Source organism: Prionailurus viverrinus, chromosome C1 (genome assembly GCF_022837055.1).
Source record: "Prionailurus viverrinus isolate Anna chromosome C1, UM_Priviv_1.0, whole genome shotgun sequence".
Lineage (NCBI taxonomy): Eukaryota > Metazoa > Chordata > Mammalia > Carnivora > Felidae > Prionailurus > Prionailurus viverrinus.
The window spans coordinates 185,270,236-185,297,345 of record NC_062568.1 but is presented as its reverse complement, the minus strand read 5'-3'; the positions used below and the strand labels follow the sequence as shown (position 1 = coordinate 185,297,345).

Genomic DNA, 27,110 nt, shown 5'->3' with positions numbered 1-27,110 from the left:
GTTTCAGATTCTGTGTCTCCCTCTCTCTCTGACCCTCCCCTGTTCATGCTCTGTCTCTCTCTGTCTCAAAAATAAATAAACGTTAACAAAAAAATTTTTTTTTAAATTTTTTTTCAGCAAAGAAAAAAGACTGGGTTTCTGCCAGAGGAAAAAGAAATGAGGGACCAAGGGAACTAGATTCTACACTCTTTACCAGCCCCATGTTCAATGAGGAAAGGGAGTCTCTGGCCCTGAGCACCTAGTGCCTAAACATTCTCACAAACCAACGCCTGGCCTGGCCAGTCCTCCTCAACACGAGGGACTTCCCACCCTTCTCCCCAATACCAGCTCTGTTCCCAGACCTGCACCAATCTCATTTCTTCTACCCCACAATGCGTAACCACAGTGCTCAACGTAGAAATGCAAGAGCTCTGACTGCCCCCATTTCTTCATCGGGCCTCCCACTGCCCACTAACCCGAGCTGACTTCACACAGCGGTTCCCACACCTCAGCCTTTTACCCTTGCAGAACTAACGCTGCCCTGCTGCTCCTCGATGCTCAGCCCTTTCCACGGCTAACGGGCCTCGGTGGCCGAGTCTCCCCCACGTCTTTACAAAGGTGGTGCGTTTGTTAGAAAAGCACAGGCTTTGGCATCCAGAAAGCCCTTAGTTCAAACCTCATTCCTACCACCTGCCAGTTGTATGTTTTTAAGCCGTTTTTCTTTCCATCTGTAAAATGAGGGCTAAAAGTACCTAGCTTATAAACTGTGATAAAGATCAAATACAAAACTATGTGGAAGCCCCTAACACAGTCACTAGTACACAGCAGGCACTCAGCGGCTGCTAGGCATCTTACCCTCCCAACACCACCAGCGTAATCGGAGCCCTTATTCCTCGGCTAGAAGACCCCTTGGTTCATAAAGTACGTTAAGTCACGGGGATGCAGGATACAGTATGGTGACTAAAGTTAATGGTACCATATTGTATATTTGAAAGCTGCCAAGAGGGAGCTTAAAAGTTCTCATAAGAAAAGAAACTGCAGGGGCGCCTGGGTGGCTCAGTCGGTTAAGCGGCCGACTTCGGCTCAGGTCATGATTTCGAGGTTCGTGAGTTCGGGCCCCGCGTCGGGCTCTGTGCTGACAGCTGAGCCTGGAACCTGTTCCAGATTCTGTGTCTCCCTCTCTCTGACCCTCCCCTGTTCATGCTCTGTCTCTCTCTGTCTCAAAAATAAATAAACATTAAAAAAAAATTTTTTTTTAAAAGAAAAGAAACTGCAACTATGTGTGGTGACCGATGTTAACTTGATTTATTGTGATGATCACTTCACAATGTATACAAATACTGAATCATTATGTTGTACATCTGAAACTAATATAATGTTAGATGTCAATTATAGCTCAATAAAAAGGGTGTTTTTTATTTTATTTTTAAAGTATTTTTATTGTTTTTATTTTTTAAATGTTATTTTATTTTGAGAAAGAGAAAAAAGAGGGCATGAGCAGGGGAGGGGCAGAGAGAGAGGGAAAGAGAGAATCCCAAGCAGGCTCTGTGCTGCCAGCACAGAGTTCAATGCGGGATTCAAACCCACGAATCATGAAATCATGACCTGAGCCAAAATCAAAAGTTGGAAAGTTAAGTGACTGAGCCACCCAGGCACCCAAAAAAGGGTGTTTGAATTTTTTTTTTAATGTTCATTTATTTTTGGGAGAGAGAGAGAGAGAGAGACAGAGCATGAGCAGGGGAGGGCAGAGAGAGGGAGACACAGAATCCGACACAGGCTCCAGGCTCCGAGCTGTCAGCACAGAGCCTGACGTGGGGCTCGAACTCACAGACCGTGAGAACATGACCTGAGCTGAAGTCGGACGCTGAACCGACTGAGCCACCCAGGCGCCCCAAAAGGGTGTTTTTTTTTTGTTTGTTTGTTTTGTTTTTTTAATGAGCCCTCAGCTTTGCCTGGTGCTCCAAATGCCCACCAAGGAAGTAACTTTCAGTGGCCGGGTGGCTAAGGAAGTCAAAGGGAACAGACTACCAGTGATGAGGGCTGGTGTTCACAGAGTTCCGCAGCAGGGTTAAAAACATGTTCTCCTGATCATAAACAGTGGTTCACATTCCACAGTGATATTAATACAACAGTTCAGTGAATTAGGGGTTATGGGACTTCTGTAGGCTGTCCTGGAACCCAACCACAATTCATAACCTTGGTTCTTGTTTTTTTTTTTTTAATTTTCTTTTTTATGTTTATTCATTTTTGAAAGACAGAGACAGAGCACAAGCAGGAGTGGAGTGGAGAGAGAGGGGGACACAGAATCCGAAGCAGGTTCCAGGCTCTGAGCTGTCAGCACAGAGCCCGACGCAGGGCTCGAACTCACAAACTGCGAGACCATGACCAGAGCCGAAGTCGGATGCTCAACCGACTGAGCCACCCAGGCGCCCCTCATAACCTTGTTTTTAGGAACCAAAGAGTTCCTAACAGAGGCCATTTCAACCTCTTCATAAACTGGAGATTACCTCCGCACCTCCTTCAAAAACTGCGTGGGCCTACAAGGGACAGAAAGTAAATGAGCGTTCACTGAACGACCACACTGTGCTAGATGTTTTATGCACATACTGTTGTATATTTATGTATGAATAAATCTCATTTAATCTTCACAAAATGCAATGAGATATTTTTATTTCAATTTTACAAAAGAGGAAACAGAGCAGCTCGCCCAAGGCCACACAGAATAAAGCAGAACAAAGATGGAACTCTGGGTCTAAATTATCCCTTTGCACTTCACAGAAGAAACAATTTTAAGAAACAGGCTTGATTTAAATAAGAGAAAAACATTAAAATGTGGGTTCTTTTTCCAATGTCCTACAATAGCAAAATGTTAGCAATATCCAATAGGTACAGCTTATATAAAACGTGAATCTGAGACCTGTTATTTCTGCAGCACCATGCTGTAAAACCAGTATGTACACAAAACCACCTCCGTCCCTTTTCCAGGCCAGCGGGCTTCAGTGACAGAAATGCCGATGGCCGCGAGGAGGTATGTAACACACACGCAGGCGTGCAGGGAAGCACGCATAAATGGCTTCTCCTGGTGGTAAACGGAAAATGCTTCTTGCCCTGGCTTCTACAAATCCCGCACACACAGCTTCCAGCAGTCTCGCTGCTGGAGTCCAAGCCCTCCAGGGCAGGGATTATTTCTTTGACCTTCCTGATACCTGACAAAAGTAGATAATAAGTAAAAGCTTGTGGAAAGAGTGAGTGGATCCTTAACGCCAGAATTTCAAGTCCTAGTTCTGAATGGCAATTCTGTGGGAGTTCAGAAGGGAGCCTGGGAAGACATGTAATCACAGTTTGCAAAGGCTAAAAAGCAAGTAGTTCCCCTCTAGGAGAGTCAGCAACATCCACATTTGTCAGAGTGGATCATTCCACTGCCTGAGGGGTTCATAACGAGGAATGAGATTGGAACTAGGTCTCCCAAAGTAAAGGACATATTGCAAAACACTAGAATCAAATTTTCCCCCTTATTCTTTTTTTTTTAAGTTTACTTATTTATTTTGAGATAGACAGAGACAGCACAAGTGGGGGAGGGACAGAGAGAGAGAGGGAGAGGGAGAGGGAGAGGGGGAGAGAGAGAGAGAGAGAGAGAGAGAGAGAGAGAGAGAGAGAGAGAATCCCATGCAGGCTCTGCGCTTCCAGCTGCACAAAGCCCGATGTGGGGCTTGAACTCACATGACCTGAGCCGAAACCAAGAGTCGGACGCTCAACTGACTGAGCCACCCAGGCGCCCCTCTTTTTTTTTTTTTTTAATTTATTTATTTTGAGAGAGAAAGTGCACACATGTGAGCAAGGGAAAAGCAGAGAGAGAGAGGGAGAGAGAGAGAGGGAGAGAGAGAGAGAGAGAGAATCCCAAGCAGGCTCCATGCTGTCAGCACAGAGCCCGACATGGGCCTCCGTCTCAGGAACCGTGAGATCGTGGCCTGAGCCGAAATCAACAGTTGGACACTTAACTTACTGAGGCACCCAGGTGCCCCTCCCTTTATTCTTATATTTAAAATTTGCCACACTAAGAAAAAAGCCAAAACTCCTCTTGCAGTGTCACTGACTAATATAGCAAGCAGCCTAATTCACAAAGCATCTCTGAAACTGTGCTTCTTGGTAGAAAAAAAAGATACTCTTTTCCAATCGATGTACCAGAATATTTTGGTGCGCCATGAAGGACACATATGGTATAGGATTTCCCGGCTTTCTTGACTTCTTAGCCAATTACTCAGCAGCAAAGTGGCAAGGTCACTTAGCCCCAGGAGGTACATTAATGTTCACCAGTGTGGTTCGTACAGAGGTAGGTGAACAGGTGACAAGACGGTCCTGGCAGGTTCTCAGGAAGACACAGATGCAAGAAAGTTTGGGAAACCACGAACTACATGAACCCAGCTGCTCAGAAACCCAAAAGAGAAAGGCACAAAAGGAACAACTCTTTAGAATGCTCATCTTGTGTAGAATGACATATTTTGATTGGAGATTTCTCAAAGCTACCATACTTGCTGGCAGTAAGACAGCAAGTATGAAAATAAGATACATGAAATTAGAGTCAGAATGGCCAGTGGCCCCGTGGAAGAAGACAGCATCTGTAGCCAGGTTCTGGCTGGTTTATTTTTACGCAAGACAAGCACTTAGGAAAAAAGTGAAGTAACAGGTAAGCCAACTATACACTACAGGAAACAATGGAACAATCAGGGGTGAACAGGAAAATCAGGCTAAAATCTGACTCAGAAAATAAGCTGCTTGCGAGGCCAAGAAGAGTAACTAGTTATCAAATGATGTGATTTCTCAAGAGTAATACCTGTACATGGAAATGAAGGAAGAAAAAGCCCAAGTGTAAAAAAAAAAAAAAAAAAAAGGGAAAAGAGGGAATACAGAAATCACGAAAAGTGTTATCAAATAGTTATAAACATTGGCCTCTCAGACCATTTAAATGAATTTCAGTGTCCTCCCCACCCCAATTATTGTTAAAGAAAAAGCAAAATAAAATGGTGTTTCAGGAAGTCAAGTCCCCTGAAGGCCTGCTCAATAAGCAACATTTTCAAAGACTAAAAGCCATTGATGCTTCTCCCTCACATCAACTGATTTTTTAAAATTTCTAGAATCTTCCATGTAGGCTTCATGGACAGAATGGAAAGATATGGTGGGATAAAAGTACAGTGAGCTAAATCCACAGTAGACTGAACAAGGTGCTCACAGTACTCTTGACCTTATCTACTCAACAAGACCTGAAGACATGAATAGTCAACCGGGCTGCCAGTACAGTCCCCACCTTACAATGGTTCCACTTTCCAATGGTGAGAAAACCACATGCATCCAGGAGAAACTGTACTTCAAATTGTGAATTTGGATCTTTTCCCGGGCTAGTGATATGAGGTAGGGTACTTTCATGTGACTCTGGGCAGCAGCAGGGAGCCACAGCTCCGTCAGCCCTGAGATTACAAGGGTAAACAACCGATATACTTCCAGCCATTCTGTGCCCATACAACCATTCTGTTTGTCACTTTCAGTACAGTATTCAATCAATTACATGAGCTGGTCAACACGTCATGATAAAATTGGCTTTGAGATGATTCTGCCCAACTGTAGGTTAATGTAAGGGCTCTGAACACGTTTAAGACACGCTAGACTAAGCTACGAGATCGTAGGTTAGGTGTTTTCGATGCACTATTTTCAACTTAGAATGGGTTTATCGGGACATAACGGCACCGTAAGTCAAGGAAGACCTGTAGTGGGAAAGTGACAGCTCATATAAGTGATTGCATAATCATTCCCGCCCTACCATCTCCTCCTTTTCTGTCTAGATCAGCATTTCCCACAATGGGTTCCACAAAATACTGACCTTGGAAATAAGACCTGAAAATGGTTTCCCAAGTTCACAACATTTGGAGAATTCTGCATTTCCTTCCTCCATAGTTATGAGCACATCAACAATTCAGAGAAATTCCATAATAAACAAACCTCTGTCTTGATTCAACTTAATGTTTCCCAAACATTTGTGCTCGAAGCGCTTTCACATAGTAATCATTAACCGGGGATGGCCTGCAGTTTAGGCTCTAAGCCATGTTCAAGTTTTCTGTGCTAAAGAAATGATTCACCCCCCCCCCCACCCCCACCCCTTGAGCTGCTACTACCTCATCACTCTTCTTCCTCCAACTACCATAGTAAAAAAACCCTAAACCAACTTGACACTTCCTTCCTCCGGTTTCCTCACCACCCACTCACTTCTCCATCACTGGAAGCTGGCCTCGGCCCCCAGTGCTCTACCGAAAAACTTCTCGTGGTGTGATCAATGGCACAGATACAGAACCAGTGGCTTCTCTTGGGTCCCCCAACCCCTCTGCAGGGTCACACAGAATAGTTCTGTTTCTTGACACTCTTCCCTCGCCTTCCACAACACCGTTTTCCACCCATCTCTTTGACTATGTGATCTCTGGTTCCTCTTTCTCTTTTTAACCTTCACATTCTCTGGCCAACTCTTAAACTCCTGTCTTAAGTAAACTGCCCACGCTTTGACCTACTGCCCATTTGTGAATCCTGAGCCATTTCCTTGACTTCAGATCTACATTTCCAAAGGGCTTCTCAACTTGTTTGATTCACTTTTCCTCAAAGACTAAACATTCACTATACTCCAAACAAACTCATCAGTTTCCCCACCAAACTTTCTCCTCTTCCGGACTTCTTGATTCCTCTGATGGGACTCACCATTCCCGGAAGGTGAGGGGAGCAGCAGAGTCTGACGCTTTCTCCTCAGCCTGACATAGCATGCTGAACAGGCCTCTGTTAAAGCACCTATCACGGTGCACTCTAACTACTTGCTTCCTAGTCCTGAAGCTCCATCAATCATCCGTGGGGTCCCTGAACTAAGACAGAGAAGAACCCAACATACTTAGAAAAATGGATGAATCCTTTGAATCATACGCAATTCATTCTTCAAACACAAGACCATTACCCTTCATCAGACTCAAACAAAACCCCAAATCTAAACTACAACCCCTCCTAACTGGGAAATCAAGCTACCACTGCTACCAGAGCAATATTTCTAAAATGCTACTCTAACCATATGAATCCTTGGCTCAGACACCTTCAATGGTTCCCCACTATTTCCCCAATACAGTCCAAAGCCCTCAGCATGTTATCACCACCTTCCATGTCTGGATCTCTGCTACCTGTCCATCCTTCTTTTCAACTATTCCCTAAGCTCCCTATGTTCTCATCCAGGGGTTGGCAAACTCCAGCCAGCGGGTAAAATCTAGCCGACTGGCTGTTTTGCAAAGAAAGTTTTATTGGAAAACAGCCAATCAACATTTTGGCCCAGATAATTCTTTGTTGTAGGGGGCTGTCCTGTATATTATAGAATGTCTAACAGGATCTTTGGCCTCTACCCACTGGACTGCAGCAGCACTTCCCCAGTATGACAACCAAAATGTCTCCAGACATTGCTAAATGTCTTCCGAGGAGCAAAACTGCCCCCAGTTAAGAATCACTATTCTAGAGGTTTCCAAGTACAAGCCGACAGCTTGTCATTGCTAATAAAATACAGCCTATACAGCAATTACAGTACAGTGTCCAGATTAAAAGATAAGGGTCACACACTATTCAGTGCTGGCTGCCTCACACTTGTGAGATTGTGCTCAGTTATGAATTTCTAAGAAGACGTCGGATAACTGGAATTCACACAATCCAAGGTGACTGGACTGATGAGAAATCAGGGGAAAATGTCAAAGAGGACTATTTAAGTAAATCGAGGTGTTTAGCCTGTACAAGAGAAGATAAAGAGACATCCATGATGTTCAAAGAAATCCATGATCTGTCCTGGGAGAGGAAGGTTGAACCTGCTGTTGCGCAGGAAGGCGGAATTAGAACCAGTGAGCAGCAGCTCCAGGAAGGCAGGTTTTTTGGCTCTATACAAGTAGAAGCTTTCTAACAATCAGAGCTGGCCAATAAATGGATTAGGCTGAGCAGGGAAACACTGAGCTCTAGTCATTCTGCAAGTGTTCAAGCAGACACCAGAGGAACTAATGTCAGAGATGCTGTAGAGAAATGCCTGCGTGAGGTGGGAGGGAGGACAAGACGGTTGGTTTCTCTATGGTTGCTTCCAGCTCTGAGATTCTACGGCTAGTCATGGGAAAGCCAGATGGCATGAATAATAAAATTCTCCCATTTCAAGGCCTTAATTACAGCCTAAGAGAAAAAATATTTTGCTAAGCGATTTATCCCATGTCTGTTTGGTAACAGTTTACATTTAGTCCCCGACGCTGCAATTACCAGTGATCTGTTTTTTCTAATTGACCTGTAATCAGTTCCTAGATAATGTCTGTCGTTACCTTTAACCCGTATCATTCTGCTGATGATCACTACCAGTACAATTTGCACAATGCTTTACGGTTTTCCAACCATTGTGACATACATTACCTTACTCACAGTAGCTAAGTATGAGCACGAAAACTTATTTTAGATCACCTGCTCTCGTTTACTGTCTCTTGCCTGAATTTCTTACAAGAGAAAGCGAGGCTTTGTTAATCATCAAATATTCACTACAAAAATAAAGCATATTTCAGCAGATACTCATCTCCCAAACAAATCATTTATACACACCCCAGAGATAAGCCAAATTTAGTTATTTCAGCCTCAGAAACATGGACTTACCTCAATGAAATTTCTATTTGATTTTACGATGTGGGCAAGAAAAGGTGAAAAATTATAAATTAGCTTTCTCAAATTTCAATATGGCTATACAAACCAAAAGTTCCAGAAGGCAGTCACAACAAAATATGAAGCATTATGTGTTGCGGACAAGCAAAGCCATTGTAGGTCCTCATTCCAGGGACTCCTTTATTCCCCAGCTAAAACGGCCAATGCGAGTTGTGTAAGGGTTTTTCTCCAAAGCAAACCTGGGCCCTCACCCACTGCTTTACTTACTTCTTTACGTTTCGTTTCTGGACATTCCGACTGCAGAGTGAGAGTTGCACCTTCGATATTTCTTGGCATGGGCGTGGAACCAGGGTTTATTGTTAAATGAATCTGATCTGGTGAGATAATGTGTTGCACATAACCCTGGGACATTGCTTCATGATCTATTAGGTGAAAGCCCTCTTCACCCCCTACTAGAAAAGGCAAGTGTTCTCCACACTGTCCATCATCATCTTCATCCTCCAAAGTGCCAGGGTCCTGCTCAATAAGAACAGTTGTCCTATCATAAACAGTTCCAGATGAGGAAGGCACCAGTCCGTTTTTATCCACAAACCTGAGCATCTTGTCATCGGGGGTCAGCTCATCTTCCTCTGCCTCAAAGTAGATGATGTTGTCGTCCGGACTGTGTTCCCCCATGGTTCAATCGTGCTCAGCCCAATTGTGAGAAATGGAAAGGTAATGACCTATCTGCAAGAGGACAAAGCCAGAGTTAGAGCCATACCCTGGGACCTCCTTGGCAACCACAGGGCACATTTTTCCTCTCACTTGAAGAAGAGGCCAAAGTAAATGAAAATCATCTTCCTTGGGAATCATATTTTTTAAAGTTTAACTTTGAAACCATCAAGTCATTTTAAAGGAAAAGCAATGCCTTACACACACACACACACACACACACACACACACACACCCAACTGAAGAAATAAGTAGTTCTTAAGACCTTCCAAACATGCCTTACTGCCAAACTTAAAGGGGAGAAGAGGACAAACTGCCTCAAGGCTGAGTTATTACACATCCTAAAGTAAGAAAACCCCATTCAGATATGCCCCAGATTAGACCACGAGGCAGTGTAGTCCATTGTGGAAGTGGAACTTTGGAGGCAGGGTCACCTACCCACAAATTCCAGCTTTGCCACTTAGTACCTGGGTAACTTTTCTGTGCTCCATCTTTCTTATGGATAAGGTGGGACTGGTAATCCACATTCTCTCAGAGTTGTTACACAGAGTAAAAGAGATAATGTTCATTAAAGCACAATGTCTGGTAATAGTAGGGAAAGCAAGTGTGAATTCATTCCCTCCTTCCTAAAACAGATGTTTCAGCTTCTGGGTAGACGGTCTGATCCCTAGTCAGGCATATCCAAAGAAGACCATTATATCTATTTATCTCCTAAAACAATGTGGTGTCCACTAGACCCATGCTTGTATAGTGTGCTCTCTGCGGCGAGAGAATGGTGAGTCTTATTTTTGTTTCTACTCTCCCTAGCACAATACGATGACACTAGGAGTTCAGGAGATGTCAGTTAAATGAATGAAAGACCTGCAGATATACTCTCTTGGGAAGACATCCTCTCTTCGAAAGGTATGTTCTCACAGGAAGGATACCAAATTTGAAATCTTTTCTGTTCTGGATTAGTTCTTCTTCCTTTAGCTGCAAACACACCGGTTCTACAAATCTGGGTTTGGCAGGCAGAACGAAATTTAAAAATAATCAGCACATCACTTTTCGTTTTCAGTCTGGCTTTACACTTTATCTCTCTCCTCTGTCCTGGGTTAGAAAGTGAACCTTTACGGAGTGGGGCGGCTAGACAGAGAGGTAGTTACCAGAGACAGGCCAAGGGATTGGATCCGGGAGGAACCGGCCCGACCCCTTGCTCTGGCTTACGCAACCCGGGTAGATGCACATTTCGCTGCATCGGAGGAGAGATAAGAGCACCGGCGGCCCCTCAGGGCTTCCCCGGCACCATCAGCAGCTAAGCGGAGACCCAACTGTCCGGAACAAACAAGACCAGGAGGCTTGAGGGTGGCACACGAGTAGTACAAACGGAGCACCCTTGAGAGAAGGCTGGGAAAAGGAACCTGACTGGGACAGCCCCCAGCCAGGGCTACACGGAAAAATCCGAAGACAGGCTGGGGGGCTCCAAGCCGGGCGAAGAGAGGCAGGGTCCGGGTCTCCATGGAAACAGGCAAGGGGGGCTGGATTCCCATCCCCATGGAAACGGAGGAGGGGTGGGGTCCCTATGGTGACCAGAGTGGGGTCTCTACTGGGAAATGCCTCAGGAGGGAGCCTAAGTCCCGCGCCCCCCGGGAAGCCCCGAGCCCAGGCCGCGTCTAGTTTCGCCTTTTACCTCCGCGGCTCCCGGCAACGGCGGCAGCGGCAGCTTCTCCCCTCCCCAGCGGCACCATGATTGCCCCCACCTTCCCCAAACGTCACTTCCGCTTCCGCTTTCCGGAGGAAGGAGGAGATACCGGCCCCGCCTCTCTCTGGCTCTTCTGGTTGGTTTAGGCGATGTGGGGGCTGAGCTCCGGCCTCCAATTGGCGAGCAGGAGGGGCGGGGCGGGGCGCGGTGGAGGCGCCGCGGGACAGTAAGTTTGCCCCGCGCTGAGAAGCGCCGGCCGTGTCCGCAGCCGGCCGGGAGTCGGGGCGTCTGTTCTGTGGCACCACACGCAAGGAAAAGGGGTCGAACCCCTCAACCACTAGTCGAAAGCAGCCTCAGCCCGGCTTACGCTGACCGCCCTCACCCTCGCAGCCACAACTCCTACGGGAAGGACCACAGTCGGCCATCCGAGTTCTAGCTGGGACCCGCAAGGGGAGCCTGCAAGGCTGTGACATTCCCAGCTTACTCTCATCACCAAAGTTAGTATAGTAGCTGGGATCAGGAAAGGAAGATCGGATCCAAATGGCAGAACCAGGGAGTACTCCAAGCGCAGCCAAAGGACGGCGCCGCCTCTTCCCCTCGCGCGCGCACAAGACGTTCCACTCCCTTCTTCACGACAGCCCAGGCCGTCGGTCCCAACTTTTCGCCCTGCAGACTGCCGGCTTCTACTGGACTCCCGCCCGGGCCAGTCAGCGCCACCTACTGGCCATTCCCTCTCTTTGACCGTTCACAGTCATCCTGTTGGCCTGCATCTTGGTCACATTTTACACAGCCAGGGAGTCTAGGCGTTCAAGTGCCCAAGAAGCGATTTTGCGTGTGCCTTCGTTATTCTGTCTCTTCAAAATGCTTGTTAAATCTGTTAGAACCTCCCGGAAGTCACTGCCTGTTTTCCCCATAAGCTACTTCTCTAGAATATTCAGGGTGGGACAACTCCCAGAGACTACATCAGGGTCAAGGGGTTCTGGCCATGCCTGTACATCCGTTGCTTGAAAACTATGAGTAGTGATCGTCACCCACCAGATTGGTCAGGGGCCAAAGAGATAGATGCCTGGCCCCTGACCAGCTGCCGAAATGCTTAAGCCACAAAAAGTCCAACTGCCCTCTCTTAAGAGAGAAAAACATACAAACAACCACTGTTAAAAATACATTTATCATTAAAATATATTACACATGAGAAAGGGGATGCATCATATACAGTTTAGAGGATTTGCTGACCCAGAAAATCCCATTTGTTTCACCACAACACCAATTTCTTCAGTATTTTCATTTTCAAGCCACTGTATTGCCCTCAGAGGCTGAGTGCCAGCCCCAGAGCTGTTGAGCCACATCTGAGTAGGAAGGGGGGTAGGCTTTGTATATACATATACACATGCGCTTAGAGAACTGGAAGCATCTGGGGTGGCTGTGACCTGTTTACCCAGCAGATCCCATTTGCATTCTTGCTGTCCAATTCATTCTCCCTTCAGGACCCCAAAGTTTGTTCAAATATCTGATCATGGGGAGCTCGGCCCAGGCTACAGGGAAGGCACTGACAATGCCCTGGAGGCGGGCTGGCTGAGTGAGCACAAGAAGTACAGTTATTTAAACATCTTTAAAATTTTTAAAAATAGATCTGTGTTAAATAACTAAAGCTGAACACTGACTGTCAGTTTTATTGTGGTGGATTCCCCCAGGTCTTCACAACTCACAGTACCAATGAGTGTGACAGCCACGGGGGGGTGGGGGGGTCTGGGCTCAGGAAAACAGGCAGCTGCCGCTTTTGCTTCCAAGAACCCTCATATCTTCTTGATCTGAAACAGGTGGGGCTGGTAATTGGCTGCCTCAAATAAAATAGGAGAGGAGATAGGCTCAGGGTGAGTTGCAGAGGAACTGGTGAATAAATTCTTGAGCCTTCTTCTTCTCTGCCATGTCAAGCTTTTGGTGACCAGCTGGGTTTCGAAGCAGTAAGCTGCCAAATATGCTAGCTGCATGAAAAACACAGAAAACAAAACAATTCAGCAAAAGAAGCACTATTTCTTCTTGTGTTGTTGAGTTGGGAGGAGTGCCCCAAAGCGTTATGTTCTGCTTGAAAAACAAAAGCTGCATGAGGGTGAACTGTGCCCAGAGCTGGAGATTTTAGTTCCACGGCAGTGGTCTTGGGACCTCCCTCAAGTACATTTCTGCTAATGAGTCTCGGTTGGCAGAGATGCTTTCCACAGACACTTGGCTGCTTACCCAGAATATTCTCATCCAAATGATTTTTTGCTGATTTTTTCAGTAATTCTCGCAAAAACGCCATCAAGTAGTTGAAGACATTTTGGTGGAATGTGGGGAGGGTAGAAATGACCTGAAAGAGGGAGAATTGGGATTTGTCTTTTCAGTCAGTCAGTCATCTGTTAGGCATCTGCTATATTCCAGCAACTGAGTGCACGATCCCAGGACATTAGTAAGGCTATGCAAAGAAAGTCCTGATCACTTAGCACTCTGCACAAGAATCAAAAGAGAAGCACAGATCAAGCACTGTGTGAATTTAGAGGTCAATATTCTAGGGGCGCCTGGGTGGCTCAGTCGGTTAAGCATCCGACTTCGGCTCGAGTCATGATCTCGCAGTCTGTGAGTTTGAGCCCCACATTGGGCTCTGTGCTCTCAGCTCAGAGCCTGGAGCTTGCTTCAGATTCTGTGTCTCCATCTCTCTCTGCCCCTCCCCTGCTCGTGCTCTGTCTCTCTCTGTCTCAAAAATAAATAAAAACATTACAAAAAATTTAGGGGTCAATATTCTAACTATGTGCTCTCAAAAGATGTAGGGGAATGGAAGACATTTTCAGCTGGGTCTTGAAGACGAGACTGGGCTTGCAGAGGTAAGGATTAGGGCAAAACAAAGTGTAAAAAAGGCAAGAGAAGGAAAACAGTGAGATAAGGAGAGAGAACAAACCAAGAAGTCAATTTTAGCAGGAGCACCACTGTTTGAACAGGCGCTAAGCCGAGAGCGGTCGATCAGGACAGAATTCAATGTGTACTCCAGCTATTGGCACATCATCGTTATCAGTCGGGAAGCTCGCACAAGAAATATTCCAAAAGAGATTCTGGTTCGGTGGATGTGGGGTGAGGCTCTGGAACCCATATTATTAGCAAGTTTTCTAGATTATTCTGCCATGGCATGTTACATGTGTGAACCACTAGGCCAGATCATGAAAAGTCTTGAGTATTTGTTTAAGAAAATCATTAACTGGCAATGGAGAGCCATGTGTGGTTTTTGACCAACAGTGACATAACGAGAGCTTTAGAGCACATAGTCTGAGGGCCGTATACAAAACAAATCAGCAGAGGGACAGACTGAATCCAGGGCTCAACCAAGGTGAGTACACGAGAACAGAAGATGACGGGTGACAGATCAAGGGAACTGGGCATGTGGGAGGTGAGCGGAGGACGACTCAGAAATGACTCAGGTTTCTGGGTTGAGTCACTGGAATTAAGGGTGAAGCCACTAAAAGAAAAGCGGACATGAAAGGAAGAACAGGTTTGGGAAGGAAAGCTCTGGAGCTGAGTTACTAGGACACTCTGTCTGAGGGACTGCGCCCACTTTGTTCCCTCAGGCCCCATGAGGCCTGGGGCTGCAACACGTGTGTGCTGATGCTTAATGCTTCCCCTCACCTGTTTACTTGCTGTGTAGCTGCCAGAACACTCCAAGCAGTTATGGTAGGCGCTGTAGCAGATGACAGGCTCTGGCAGGCTCTCCAGGAAAAGCAGCAGGGCTTCAGCCACAGAATGATTGTTGGCGGCTTTTGGCCCATCGTTAAGGAAAAGGCGATGCTGTGCCATGGTTAGGAAAAGGCCCAGGAAGGAGCACAGGCCAGAAGTGCAGCCTGCCCAGTCAGGCTCTCCACTCAGAGCTAGGATGCCAGCCTGACACAGTGAAGGGGGCCAAGCTCTTTGTCAGCTTAGCTGGGCCTTCATGAGTTCCTGCTATATCAGTTGCTTAAAGTTGTAAAGTCTTCTCTATGCAAACTTTAAGAAAAATATGATAGCTGAGGACACAAGATCAGATTTTGAGCCTTAAGATACTGTTCTTTCTTCTCTCACCTCTTAATCGTAGCCACACAAACACACACACATACACACACACACGCATGCATGCACACATGAGTGCCTGAAGGATACAGAGAGCATCAATCATTCCAGTATCCAAACAGTCCCTGATATGCTCAAATTCTGACCTCAGGCCTGGCTGCTGAAACAGATCTTCCTGCAAAAGGAAAGAAAGTCACAGGATCATTATATTCTCAGAAAATCAGCCGTGATTTCCGGACCTAGAAATATGATCACCAGCAAGGTGTAAAAAGGGAGTGAGCGGTGTAGCGAGGCCTTTGAATCACCCTGGTAAACACCCTGATAAATTTAGGGCTGATGTGGTTAATTCATCTTTCAGGCCTTCCCAAGCATGCTCCCATGACAGGTCTTTAAAGTGATAAAACATCTATTATAAAACTATAGGGCGCACGTGGGTGGTTCAGGTGGTTAAGTGTCTGGCTCTTGATTTCGGCTCAGGTCATGATCTCATGATTCGTGAGACTGAGCCTCACGTTGGGCTCTGCCCTGACAGCATGGAGCCTGCTTGAGATTTTCTCTCTCCCCCTCTCTCTGCTCCTCTCCTGCTCATGCTCTTTCTCTCTCAAAATAAATAAACATTAAAGGAAAAGAACACAACACTATAGGTATGGCATACTATACACAATGATAAGGGAAAACTTTAAAAGTAGCTATGTTTCCTGCAGTGTTACAGAGGGATTAACCAGAAAAAGAAAAACGTGAAGAAAATATATCATTTATAAGACGGAGAAAGTTAAAAAGGCACCCCCCTTGGGAATGCAGGCTGGTGCAGCCACTCTGGAAAACAGGATGGAGGTTCCTCAAGAAATTAAAAATAGAACTACCCTACAACCCAGCAATTGCACTACTAGGTATTTATTGAAGGGATACAGGTGTGCTGTTTCAAAGGGACACATGCACCCCCATGATTATAGCAGCACTATCAACAATAGCCAAAGTATGGAAAGAGCTCAAATGTCCATCGATGGATGAATGGATAAAGAAGATGTGGTGTATATATACAATGGAGTATTACTCAGCAATCAAAAAGAATGAAATCTTGCCATTTGCAACTACGTGGATGGAACTGGAGGGTATTATGCTAAGTGAAATTAGTCAGAGAAAGACAAATATCATATGACTTCACTCATATGAGGACTTTAAGACACAGAACAGATGAACATAAGGGAAACAAAACTAATACAAAAACAGGGAGGGGAACAAAGCATAAGAGACTCATAAATATGGAGAACAAACAGAGGGTTACTGGAGGGGGTGTGGGAGGGGGGATAGGCTAAATGGGTAAGGGGCATTAAGGAATCTACTGCTGAAATCATTATTGCACTATATGTTAACTAATTTAGATGTAAATTAAAAAAAATGAAATTAAAAAAAGAAAAAGGCACCTCCCTGCCTTGTGAAAACAAGATTATGGCAATAAAGGTATTTCCATGAGTCCTAGCATGCTTTATAATCATTTTACTAAATGACTTAATGCCATATAACTGAATAATAATATTCTATGTATTGCTCAAAAGTTACACTTGAACGGAGCTCTACAGAGAAGGTAGATTAGCACAATACTTAAGAATGTGATTTCTGGGGGCTCCTGGGTGGCTCAGTTGGTTAAGCGTCCAACTTGGGCTCAGGTCATGATCTCACAGTTCGTGGTTTAAGCCTTACATCGGGCTCTATACTGTCAGTGCAAAGTTGGCTTTGGATCCTCTCTCCCCCTCTCTCTTGCCCCTCTCCCTCTGCCATGTTCATGGTCGGTCTCTCTCTCTCTCTCAAAAATAAATAAAAATAGGGGCACCCGGGTGGCTCAGTTGGTTAAGCAGCCGACTTCAGCTCAGGTCATGATCTCGCAGTCTGTAGGTTTGAGCCCTGCGTCAAGCTCTGTGTTGACAGATCAGAGCCTGGAGCCTTCCAATTCTGTCTCCCTTTCTCTCTGCCCCTCCTTGCTCTGTCTCTGTCTCTCTCTCTCAAAAATAATAAACATCAAAAAAATTTTTTTAATTAAAATAACTAAATAAATGTTAAAAAAAAAAAAAAAAAAAAAAGAAGTAACTTCTCTGCTCGCTTCAGCAGCATGTGTACCAAAACTGAAATGATACACATAAGATTAGCATGGCCCCTGCTCAAGGAGGTGACTTCTACAGACAAATTCCCTGAGTTCAAATTCCAATCCTACTCATTTATCAGCGTTGGGATTTTGACCAAGTTACTTAGCCTCCTGGACCTCTGGTTCTTCATCTGAGAGCCATTGTAAGAACTAATTGAGGCAATGCTGTGAAACACTTAGAACAGTGTTTGGTACACTGTAATGATAAATGTGAGGAGTGGGGAGAAATGAAAAGAGAATGTCATAAAAACGTATGCTGCTCCCAGGTGGTAGAGCTGTGATAGACTCTAGTTTGTATTAGTCTTCTCCCTGTATGAATGACTCAGTGAAACTGACCAATCTGATTTCATGAAGCTTGCCCAAATCACTCTTGAAGTCAGGCCTCCTGACTCAAGGCCTGGGGTCTCCATCTGGTCTCCTACATTGGTCTGGCTCATCAACAAGTTAGCCCCTCCCCTTCCCAGAAACTGGCAAGAGTTCCTCATAAGGATAGCAGGCTGACATCCTGAGAAGAATCCAGATGTCTTTCTACTTGGAGGACCCCAGAGACCAGGTCGGGGAAACATGCTGTGCCTCGAAGGCCATCCTATGCAAGGCTGCTTCACTTGGGGGTAATCAAGTGCTGTATGTAATAGCAAGGTCTCACGGGGGTGTGAAACATGAATCTATCCCCCGTTCACTCCCTAGGGGAGGAAAAGCTTTCCACAGGTTCCTTGGGGTAAAAGCTTCTTATACCAAAAGTTCTTGGAGCTGATGTTCTTTCCCAAGGCAGCCTGGCCTCAATCAGGTCTGACTGCTTAACCACCACCTACCTGCTGGATAGCATTTTGGTACAGGTAATCAACCATCATCCAGAGCTCTTTGGGGATCCCCATGGGGTTCTCCAACTGGATCCCATCATCTTCAGTCTGTAGTGGCATCAGAGTCTGAAAAGAAATAAACATAGTCTGAAGGCCCACCAGTGGAACTTCTGACAGCCTAGCTCCAAAATACTGACCATGGGGGCAGCGAACTCATGGAAGAAGGAAAGCATTGCAATCCCCTAAGCAAATGTTCCACGGGCAAATGAAATCAAGTGGGAGAATCAAGGTACAAAAGGTGATTTTTGAGAAGTAGGAGTGGGTTACAGCAAGCAGTTTCAATGAATCAGGTGAAATACACATTGTCTTCTGGAAAACACATCCTGTCAACAGCATTTCACTGTCAGAACCAGGGTGAGAATGTGGTCTGTGAGGTAAGGGCACAGACTTGGGAGTCCAAAAACCTAAATGCAGGGGCCAGGTCCACTGTTAACTCACCATGTGACCTGTGACCAATCACTCTCCTTACTGGGCCTCTGTTTTCACCTTATAGAACGAAGAGGATAGAAATCAAGAGTCCCTAAATCAAAAAAGTGCATTCGAAGGGGGAAAAATGCATATCACTATAAATCTGCTCTAAATTAGTCCCCTTGTACTTGAATTCTCCCCATAGGAGCCTTCTATGTCTCAGAAAATTTAGTTCGGGCTGAAGAATGACCAAGTGATGATTGAAACAAAAAAAAGGAATAAAATTAGGAGCCAGGGAAGCTTCATATCTTAGTATCCATGGCTGAGTTTCTCTAATGAATTATGTACGAAAGACAGAGACTATCCTGTTTGACTGGCTCAGCTGCTACAGTTCTAGATGGTTCCCTGCGGCATATAACTCACCAGCTCTCTAATAGTTTCAAGCGGCAGGTCCAAGATTGGCTCCCTCATGTAGCACAGTGTATGAATGGGAGATCCAAAACAGCTGGGCAGGTAGTTCCCTGTCACTGACAAAAAGTAATCCTTTCCCCTGTCCAAGTGCAAAACCAGAATGTCTTCAATTTTGTCTTCACCTGAGTTGAGCTTTGTAGCCGTGGTCTTATTTACAAATAGCTCCAGTTCGATCTCAATGGCAGAATCTGAGGAATAACATTAAAAGTAATGTTGGCTGGTGAGAGGCCAAGAGGAAAGGGGACAGAGGGGGCAAGGATCAGGCACAAAGGGCTGGGAAAGGAAATAAGACGAATCAGCCAACCAACAAGTATGTATGTGCTCAGCACTCAGAGGACACATGAACAAGGAGTTTATAGTCCAAGTGGGAATATGAAAACAACAAACAAAAACATGTGAAATAGGCCATTGCTATGAAATCCAAGTACAAAGGAGCACAGCTCAAGTTAGAATTATTAATAGAATTGAAGGCATGGATCAAGGCGCTTGCCCTGGGCCAGGTCAGATGAAGACACCTGATCCAGCAGAAAATATAATGCAAATATCAGCCTGCGAACTGTCCGCAAAACAGGCTTAATCCCTCTGCCACACAGCACGATGCAGAGTGCAAAGGAGCAGTCAGGGGAAAGACATGAATGGTACATTCCAGGGCCAGATATAATTTCTGGATTACCACCCCGTTATCTTTCCCTACAAGAGCAGACGCTGGGAGCTGATTATAGTGAGGAAGACAGTGAAAATGGGTCCTTCGACAGCAGCACCTGCTTCCCAGAGGTCTTCTGTCTTCTCTTTCTGTGAAATTATGGAACACATAGATGGCTGAGAAAGCTTTTCAAGCTGAACTCCTGCCCTTTACTGTTTTTATATTTTATTCATGGATGGTTCACATCCACAGGGCTTTTAGAAGTTTCAACCAGACAACAAAACACTCAGGAACAAAAAAGCTTATTTTAGGAAAATTAACAGGCAGGGTAGAGTGTTCCCCAAACCAGCAACCGGGAAACTAGGAAGAGAGGCCTTACCTGGCAGGAGGAAGCCTCTGCTGGGGTTGGCATTCAGCCACTGCTTACAGTAGGACTCTTCGTCAGGCTTGTTGATGAACTCAAACTGACACGGCACTTGTCCATTATGGATTATAAAGGACTGTACTTGTAACTGCATGTACTTCACATTCTGAAAACAGAACTGGGGGCAAGACGGGGACCAGTCAGACCAGTGCTCTCTTCTTGGCAACCTGCCCGGCCACTCCAACTGAGCAATCTTTGCCCTTTCTGGAAAGAAAATGAAGGACTACCTCTTTTGAATCACGTTTCTGATTTAGGCATTTACCAGGGAGGCCACAGCTCCACTAAGACCAGCCGTCTATGTTCAACCCAGGAATCCAAAAACTTCATGTTTTATAAATAAATTTCCTGAAGGAATCAAAGTTCAAGTCTTCTATCTTCTATATCCAAAGGCCATTTCCAAGATACCCTTTACAAAGTGCACCCCCAAACATGAAGACCAAGCACATCTTTCCAAGTAGCTGGACCTCTAGGGCATTAACAATACCCTCGCAATAATCTCCATTTGATTGGCTTCTTGGTATTGTCTATTCTCAACGATCTAGGCTGTAGCTCTTCCATGAAAAATCTTCAGCCCTAACTTGACTTCCTCCACTGCCCATCCCTTTTCTACACTGCCTTGCCTCCCACCAACACATGTGTACCCAAGAAATTGATTCAATTTAATCTCAGTCAGAGCAAAACATTGGGAGGAAGAACCGCCCCCCCCGCCCCCCCCCCCCCCCCCCCGCGAGAATACCTACCCAGTTACACTAAAATCAAACACAACATCTTTTGGCTCATCTATGCCATCATTTAATACATGAATGGCCCATGTGTGGGTGAAACATAGGAGCCACAAAGGTCAAAGGCTTCTGATATAGACGATCAGGAGATGAACATCATCTAAATCAACAACTCCCTCCTCTCAGCCAACATCAGCAGCCTTGCTTTAACTAGTGGCAGCCTGTCAGTCAAGAAGACTAGAGCCCAGTGGTCGGACTGGTGCCTCCTGGAATTCCAAGACCTCGAAGATGAGACTTAAGTTCTATGAATAGAAGAGCCTCGTGCCAATGCTCTTAACATGTCCTTCCTACCTCTCGCTTAGAAAGGAACACAGAAGGAATGTTGGCATTTTCCATCTTATCCAGGGAGCGAACAATCTCCTCCAGAGTCTTCCGGTAACGTTCTTCATTGACCACCTTCACCTGGGAGGGAGACATCAGAGCCTGAGTTGCCTTCTGCCAATTTCTTCCTTTTCAGTAAAGAAGACACGCACAGTATTGGGAAAGAGCAGTTGACAGCCACACAGAAAGTGAAGACTAAATAGATTTAATTAATTAACAAAGAACCCAATTAACAATAGTCTCCGGAGGGTCCTCCAGAGGCTGAACTTATGGTAAAGCCAACCGCTTCCTGATTAGCTGAGAAGACACTGGAGTGAAAGCTTGGTTGGGAGCTCTGCCAGGTCGCAGAGCTGGGGCAGAAAGATGTCCGGTGACTTTGCTGCCTGTCAACAGGCCTGCGGCGAGAAACTTCTCTAGGGTTTGATTTAAAGTGGCATTTCTCAAGCTTTTGTAACCTGTGCTCCATCAGCTAAGATTGTGTCAGGCCTTCCCTTCGGTATTGTGAATTATAAACACAATTTTTGTCACTTTCCAATAATAAAACTTTGTAACATCCGTTAGGCTTTTTTCAAGCCACTACATCCTCACAGATTCTGATATGCCTCTACCTGAACCCTCGAAAATTGGTAAAATAAAGAAACAGAAGTCACAGGAGAAGAGATAATAAATAAAGAGATGTTCAACCTGGCAATCAAAGAAATGTAATCTATAATAATGACATATCTTTTCCTTTTGGCTCATTGGGTTGGCAGAAATTTCAGAGTGATAAAATTCAGTATTAGCCAGGATGTGGGAAATAAGCTCATACAGAGTCAGCAGAAGTGGGAGGAGGAGGGAGCTCTACCTTTACTGACATAGAAAGATCTCCTAAGACATAGTCAGTAGGGAAAAAAAAGATACTCTCAGAACAATGTGCATAAGATGATCTCTTTTACAAAAAGAAAAAACATCCTCTGTGTTGTATATAGGATACTGACACATTTGTATGTGCATAGAAAAAGGCCTAGAAAGACATAGTCCAAAAAAAAAAAAAAAAAGGAAAACTTCCATGTACATAGGAATACATAGGAGAAATATACGAAAATAATTATGAATTGGATTTAAATTAAAACACTGTTATTTAAAATTTTTTTTAATTTTTAAGTATTCTCTACACCCAACATGGGATTCAAACTCACAACCCCAAGATCGAGAGTCATATGCTCTACAGACTGAGCCAGCCAGGCACCCCTAAAAACATTTAAAAGCTTTCTCACACTCAGGTGGGGAGAAGGAGACCAAAACGACAAAGGTGGTTATGAGAACCAGTTCCCTACAGAGTGATCGCAAGGGGTATCAGCTCCCCACCTACCCCAATGTCAAACACTGAGCTGACAGGCTTGTGGTCACTGGTCTTCAGGGCCATGTGGCTCTGGTAACTCAGCTGAGTGATGTTCTTCCCTTTCCAGAGGACCCGGTCACACCAGGCAGGAGCACGACACTTCTCACTGAAATACAAAGTCTGCACTGGGGGCCCACACAGGCACACCAGTGCCCAGTGCCTGGCTGGCACCCTGGCTCGGCTGGGGAGACAGGCCAGGGCCTCCAAATGCGTGTGCATGCAGGCCCAGGGACCCAAGAAGGCACAGTGCTTCGGGCCCACCAGGGGACAGCATGTACCCTGTGGGTATCACCCAAAACAGCTGCTAGGTCTCTAAGCCAAACACGGTTCAGAATGATTCCCTGCTCTTTACCCTCCTGTGGGGATGAGATGAAAAAGGCAACCTGCAAGTAAGTACTCTGTGGCCCTTAAAAGATGGTGGTTTAAACAGGCTCTGAATTCCTACTGCCTAGGTTAGAATCCTGGCTCTACACGTCCCTGTTTGGGAGGCTCTTTATCTCTTATCTCTTTTTTTTTTTTTTTTTAAGATTTTTATTTTTAAGTAATCTCTATGCCCACCATGGGGCTCGAACTCACAACCTCAAGATCAAGAGTCGCACGCTCCAGGTGCCCCTTGAGAGGCTCTTTAATTTGTGCATGCCTCCGTTCTCCGATCTAAGAATTGAGGATAATAAATCACACCTACTTCCGGTGGCTGTAGGGATGATTAGATGAGGTCATAGAAGTGTGTGACATAATGTGGGGCATGCCATAAGCACTAAGAAAAACGATAAACTCCTATGTAGTGACCAAGTACAAGCTAAGCTGCTTAGAATCATCCTATCACCCTTGGCATAACTGAAAAGTAAATTATTGTGGAACAAAGCCTAAGGCAGTCGAAAAGAAAACATGTGGGAAGGTAGGGCTGCTGAATGAGCAGATACTGAGGGAAAACGTTTGACCAGAGTGCAAAACACGGGGAAGTCACAGGATTCCTATCTCCTTCTTTAGGTCCATGGGGGGATGTGCTTCCCGAAATTTCTGGGTTTCCATTTGCACAACTCCCTACCTACCTGGTGTCCCAGTCGTCGGAGCCAGTATCATACTTATACGTGGGCTGGAACGTGAGCTCGCCTTCAGTGAAGTCTTCGAAGACAGTCTTGGCCGTGACCTGAGTTTTCAGCTGTGTAAAAGGATGGAAGGGGGGGAAGAAAACAACAACAAAAAAAACCAAAAAACCTCAAAATAAAAAAACTGAAACCTTGAATTAGCAGAGGAAAGGGCTTTAATCTGGAAGTTGAACCCTAACCTAAAGGGAAAGTCCCAGGAGAAAGTTATTCTGTAAGATTCTGAGAACGAAATCCTAGGAAGGGGAGTAAGCTGACCACTCCTTTGCCTGCTGTACAGTTTTTAAGGCTCTTTTCTAAGAGTGTACCTGCATCCAAGGGACCTGAGTACCATCTTACTGAGACGTCCCTAAGAGGATCAGGTACCAACAGACACGGAGCTTCTCCTTCCAAGTATCAGACATTTCATCTGCGTAACACAGCTGTTCCCACTGTACATGGAGAGAGGACTACATGGAAAAGGGTCTGGAAAGATACAGTGCAAAAAGCAAAGGGGACTTTCATGTACATAGAAACAGAAGTATACCAAAACAAGTATGAATTAAATGTAAATTTAAACAGTTTTCTAAAGGAGTTTATCAAATGAGTTATTTGAACTGGGGGAAGCTCTGTGCCTTGATGTCCCCCCTCTGCAAATTCTGGATTGGCAAGAGAGTCTGCCCCCCGGGGCTGTTGGAAAGAACTGTCAGCTTAGAATAGTGCCTAGTGCATCCTGAGAATAGCCAGCATTCCTCCTGCTGCACTCATTTGAGGAGCTCCTTCCAGATCACACTCTCAGGGAGATGAACAACCACAGGTGCTCCTGTCTCCTCCCGGGGGGACCAAGCTTGGCCCGTCATGGACTGATGAAGAACTGCCAGCTAGCACTGGACACAGGGTGGCAGCTATTCAGGGGACAACAGTTGCCAAATTCCCCAAAATAGGAATGCCTAAAAAAAAAACTACTAAGGAAAGGCCGCAGAAACAATAAAAATGTAGATATTAATGTAAGAGGAGTCTTAAATCAGTATGTAAAGACCTTAAAACCATCTGGAAAGCAGAGAATTCACAAAACAGGTACTTTTACTTGAAGAAAGACCAGAAAAGAAGACAAGAGGAGGTCAGCAGGAAACTGCCAGGGAAGCTAGAATGCCTCACTCAAGAATATAGATGCAGTAAACAGTTTTGAGCAGATTGGCTTAATGCGGAAACAGGGATAAAAGAGAAAAAACACGTAAGGAAAGGAAAGGAACTGGAGAGAAAAATGGTCAAAAAGGAGATGATTCCATAAAAGAAAGACACAACAAAGTTGAGATGTTTCCCCCTCTGACTGATGTGCATCAGGGGACAAAAAGGTTAACAGAAAGACTGAGACTGGTGACAATAAGAAGGCGGCTACAGACTAAAAAGAAAAGGGACTTGAACCTTCTGAACAACCCTGACCACTTGAATGGTTTTGAAACCTACAGGGACAAGTAGCCTCAAGGAAGCCAGCGAGACACACGTCTCTTGTCCTGTGAAATGGCTCATGCTCTGAGCAAGAAACGCTGACCCAGACCACGGTGGAGAACAGCAGGTTCCAGAACTGGTTCCTGGCAGGAGTGAAGAAAGCCGCTCAGGAGAAACGGCTGTCATTTATACTGGACAAGTCTGGTTGAAGAGCAGGAGGGGGCAGAGGAGGCTCACTCAGAAAACAATTTAACAAATCATCTTAAACACACTAAGGATCTGTATGAGAAACTTGGCACCCTTTTAGCCCCTTCTTGAACAAACGAATGAACACATAAGCACCAGGGGAAAGGGGTGGGGGAGAGAGAGAGACTGAGAGAGAGAACACACGTTCCTGCCCCCAAGGGGGATGAGGCGCCTCGAGGGAAGAGCCGATGGGGAGGCAGCCATGGATGAGGGAAGGCAGAAAAGAGAGAAATGACAGGCCATCAGCTTCTCAGGGAAGCCTGCCTGGCGGAGGAAGAAGAGGCCGAGGGTTGGGAAGCCAGGCCTTCCCGTGCCCTCACAGTGGCGGGACAGCTGCCTAAGAGGGCACAGGTGGCTGTGTGTACCTGATCATACGCATACAGCGTCTGGAAGGCCTTCTCCTCGATGAGCTTTTTCACCGTTTCCACATCCAGCTCTTCTATCCTGTAGTTGAGGTCCCCCAGCCACAAGATCACACTGTGAGGACAGAGCACAAAGTTCACAGTTTAGGCGGGACTTCCCCCTTCCTTGCCAGTGTGCTTCTGACAGGAGCGCCCTGAGACTCGGCTTCTTGGGGGCTGGGAGGGAAGGGACCCAGCTGTTCAGGAAATCTTTTCTCTTGCCATCCCATTTCACGCCACAGCTAACATGCTGCTGACTCCGGGACCTTGCTCCAGTTTCATGAGAAACAGCCTGGAGTCGTCCTGGACTACTTTATTCTTGTGTGGTTGGAAAGACAGCCTAATCAGGTCTAAAAGCAAGACCACATTCACCTCACTTCTGGGACGAGGCACCAGAGATCAAATATTGGGTGCCATGTCGATTGCTCAGGGACCCCGCACCAGATGATGCCATCATGTCGCCTCCGTGCACATCGCAGTCCACAAAACACACTCTCCGCCTTTGTTTCTAGAGCTGAGTTCCTCTGAAACAAAGCGCAACCTTCACAGGGGAGTCTGAGTTAAACCCCCACTGTATCCTTGGTTGGCTCTTTGTGCGAAGTGTGGCAGGTGTTTTATTACGCCTGCTGCTTTGGGAGAAGGATAACCAAGCATTCCCAGATGACCGTGCACATCCCATAAGGTCTGCTACTGCTCTATCTGAAGCCAGCAGCCAGGCACTGGAGAATGCATAGCAGTAGACACGCACGATGAATGCACCCACGAGCTCACAGCAGACAGACTGACATGCAAGCTGCCACCTCCCAAACTAGGGTGCCGGAGTTTCAGCAGAACGGAAGACACACTCCCTGCTGGGTTCCCCGGAGAAGGAAAGCCATCCCGTCAGCTTCTAGAACGCCAGTGAGCTCAAGACAGTTCCACCACCGCGGCAGGCGGGATGAGAGGCTTGAATCTGTGTGCTCCCTGGCAGACACCATGGCCCCAATGGCTTCTTCCTTTTTCTAAAAGAAGTGGCACAAGCTTCGAGTGTTACCGTAAAGCCTGGGATTCTAACATGCCGCGAATTTAGACATACGGGAAGTTTTAGAGATTAAGGGAACAAAGATCAGCACAAGATTCTCTAAGCAGCTGTAACTACAACTCTAACGGTGAATCAAGAGGTTTAAGACTAAGCGAAGGTATACTATTGCAGTCCGATTTCAACTACATATGCTCCTGGAAAGAACAGATGTACAGGATCCGAAAACATACTTCTAAAACCTTGCGAAGCTTGCTGTAAAGCTTGACAAGCTCGTTCTTTGGTTGCTTCCCTCCTGCTGTTTATCGAGGCAGACCCGCATTAAAATAAACCTATGTTTTTCTGGGGACAAATGACGTG

At 45.7% G+C, this 27,110-nt stretch overlaps 2 protein-coding genes and 1 non-coding gene across 8 annotated transcripts in view; 1 reads left to right on the top strand and 2 right to left on the bottom strand.

Moving 5' to 3' along the window:
- The window catches only part of MTF1 (metal regulatory transcription factor 1), a 47,091-nt gene extending 35,972 nt beyond the window's left edge, over positions 1–11,119 (bottom strand). For 3 of the 6 annotated variants that reach the window (XR_007154770.1, XM_047870963.1, XM_047870966.1), the window contains exons 1-3: positions 11,045–11,110; positions 10,237–10,372; positions 8,932–9,390 (exon numbers count right to left, since the gene is read on the bottom strand). Coding sequence is in view for 5 of the 6 variants with exons in the window: in XM_047870963.1 (XP_047726919.1) it covers positions 8,932–9,339 (408 nt within the window). In the remaining variant the exon portion in view is untranslated. Of the gene's footprint in view, positions 1–8,931; positions 9,391–9,842; positions 9,904–10,236; positions 10,373–11,044 lie in introns of those variants that run through there. The other 3 variants (XM_047870965.1, XM_047870964.1, XM_047870968.1) reach the window with 3 other exon arrangements.
- A 1,086-nt stretch (positions 11,120–12,205) lies between these two features.
- Positions 12,206–27,110, bottom strand: part of INPP5B (inositol polyphosphate-5-phosphatase B) — a 48,960-nt gene continuing 34,055 nt past the window's right edge. The window contains 11 exon segments of the mRNA XM_047870962.1: positions 12,206–13,038; positions 13,289–13,400; positions 14,705–14,832; positions 15,212–15,296; positions 18,074–18,187; positions 18,953–19,188; positions 20,023–20,185; positions 21,141–21,251; positions 22,522–22,657; positions 23,604–23,713; positions 25,697–25,808. Coding sequence (XP_047726918.1) covers positions 12,923–13,038; positions 13,289–13,400; positions 14,705–14,832; positions 15,212–15,296; positions 18,074–18,187; positions 18,953–19,188; positions 20,023–20,185; positions 21,141–21,251; positions 22,522–22,657; positions 23,604–23,713; positions 25,697–25,808 — 1,423 coding nt within the window. The 3' untranslated portion in view covers positions 12,206–12,922.
- LOC125174228 (U6 spliceosomal RNA) lies at positions 17,212–17,315 on the top strand. Its single transcript, XR_007155349.1, has one exon. It is a non-coding gene; the product is annotated as a U6 spliceosomal RNA (small nuclear RNA).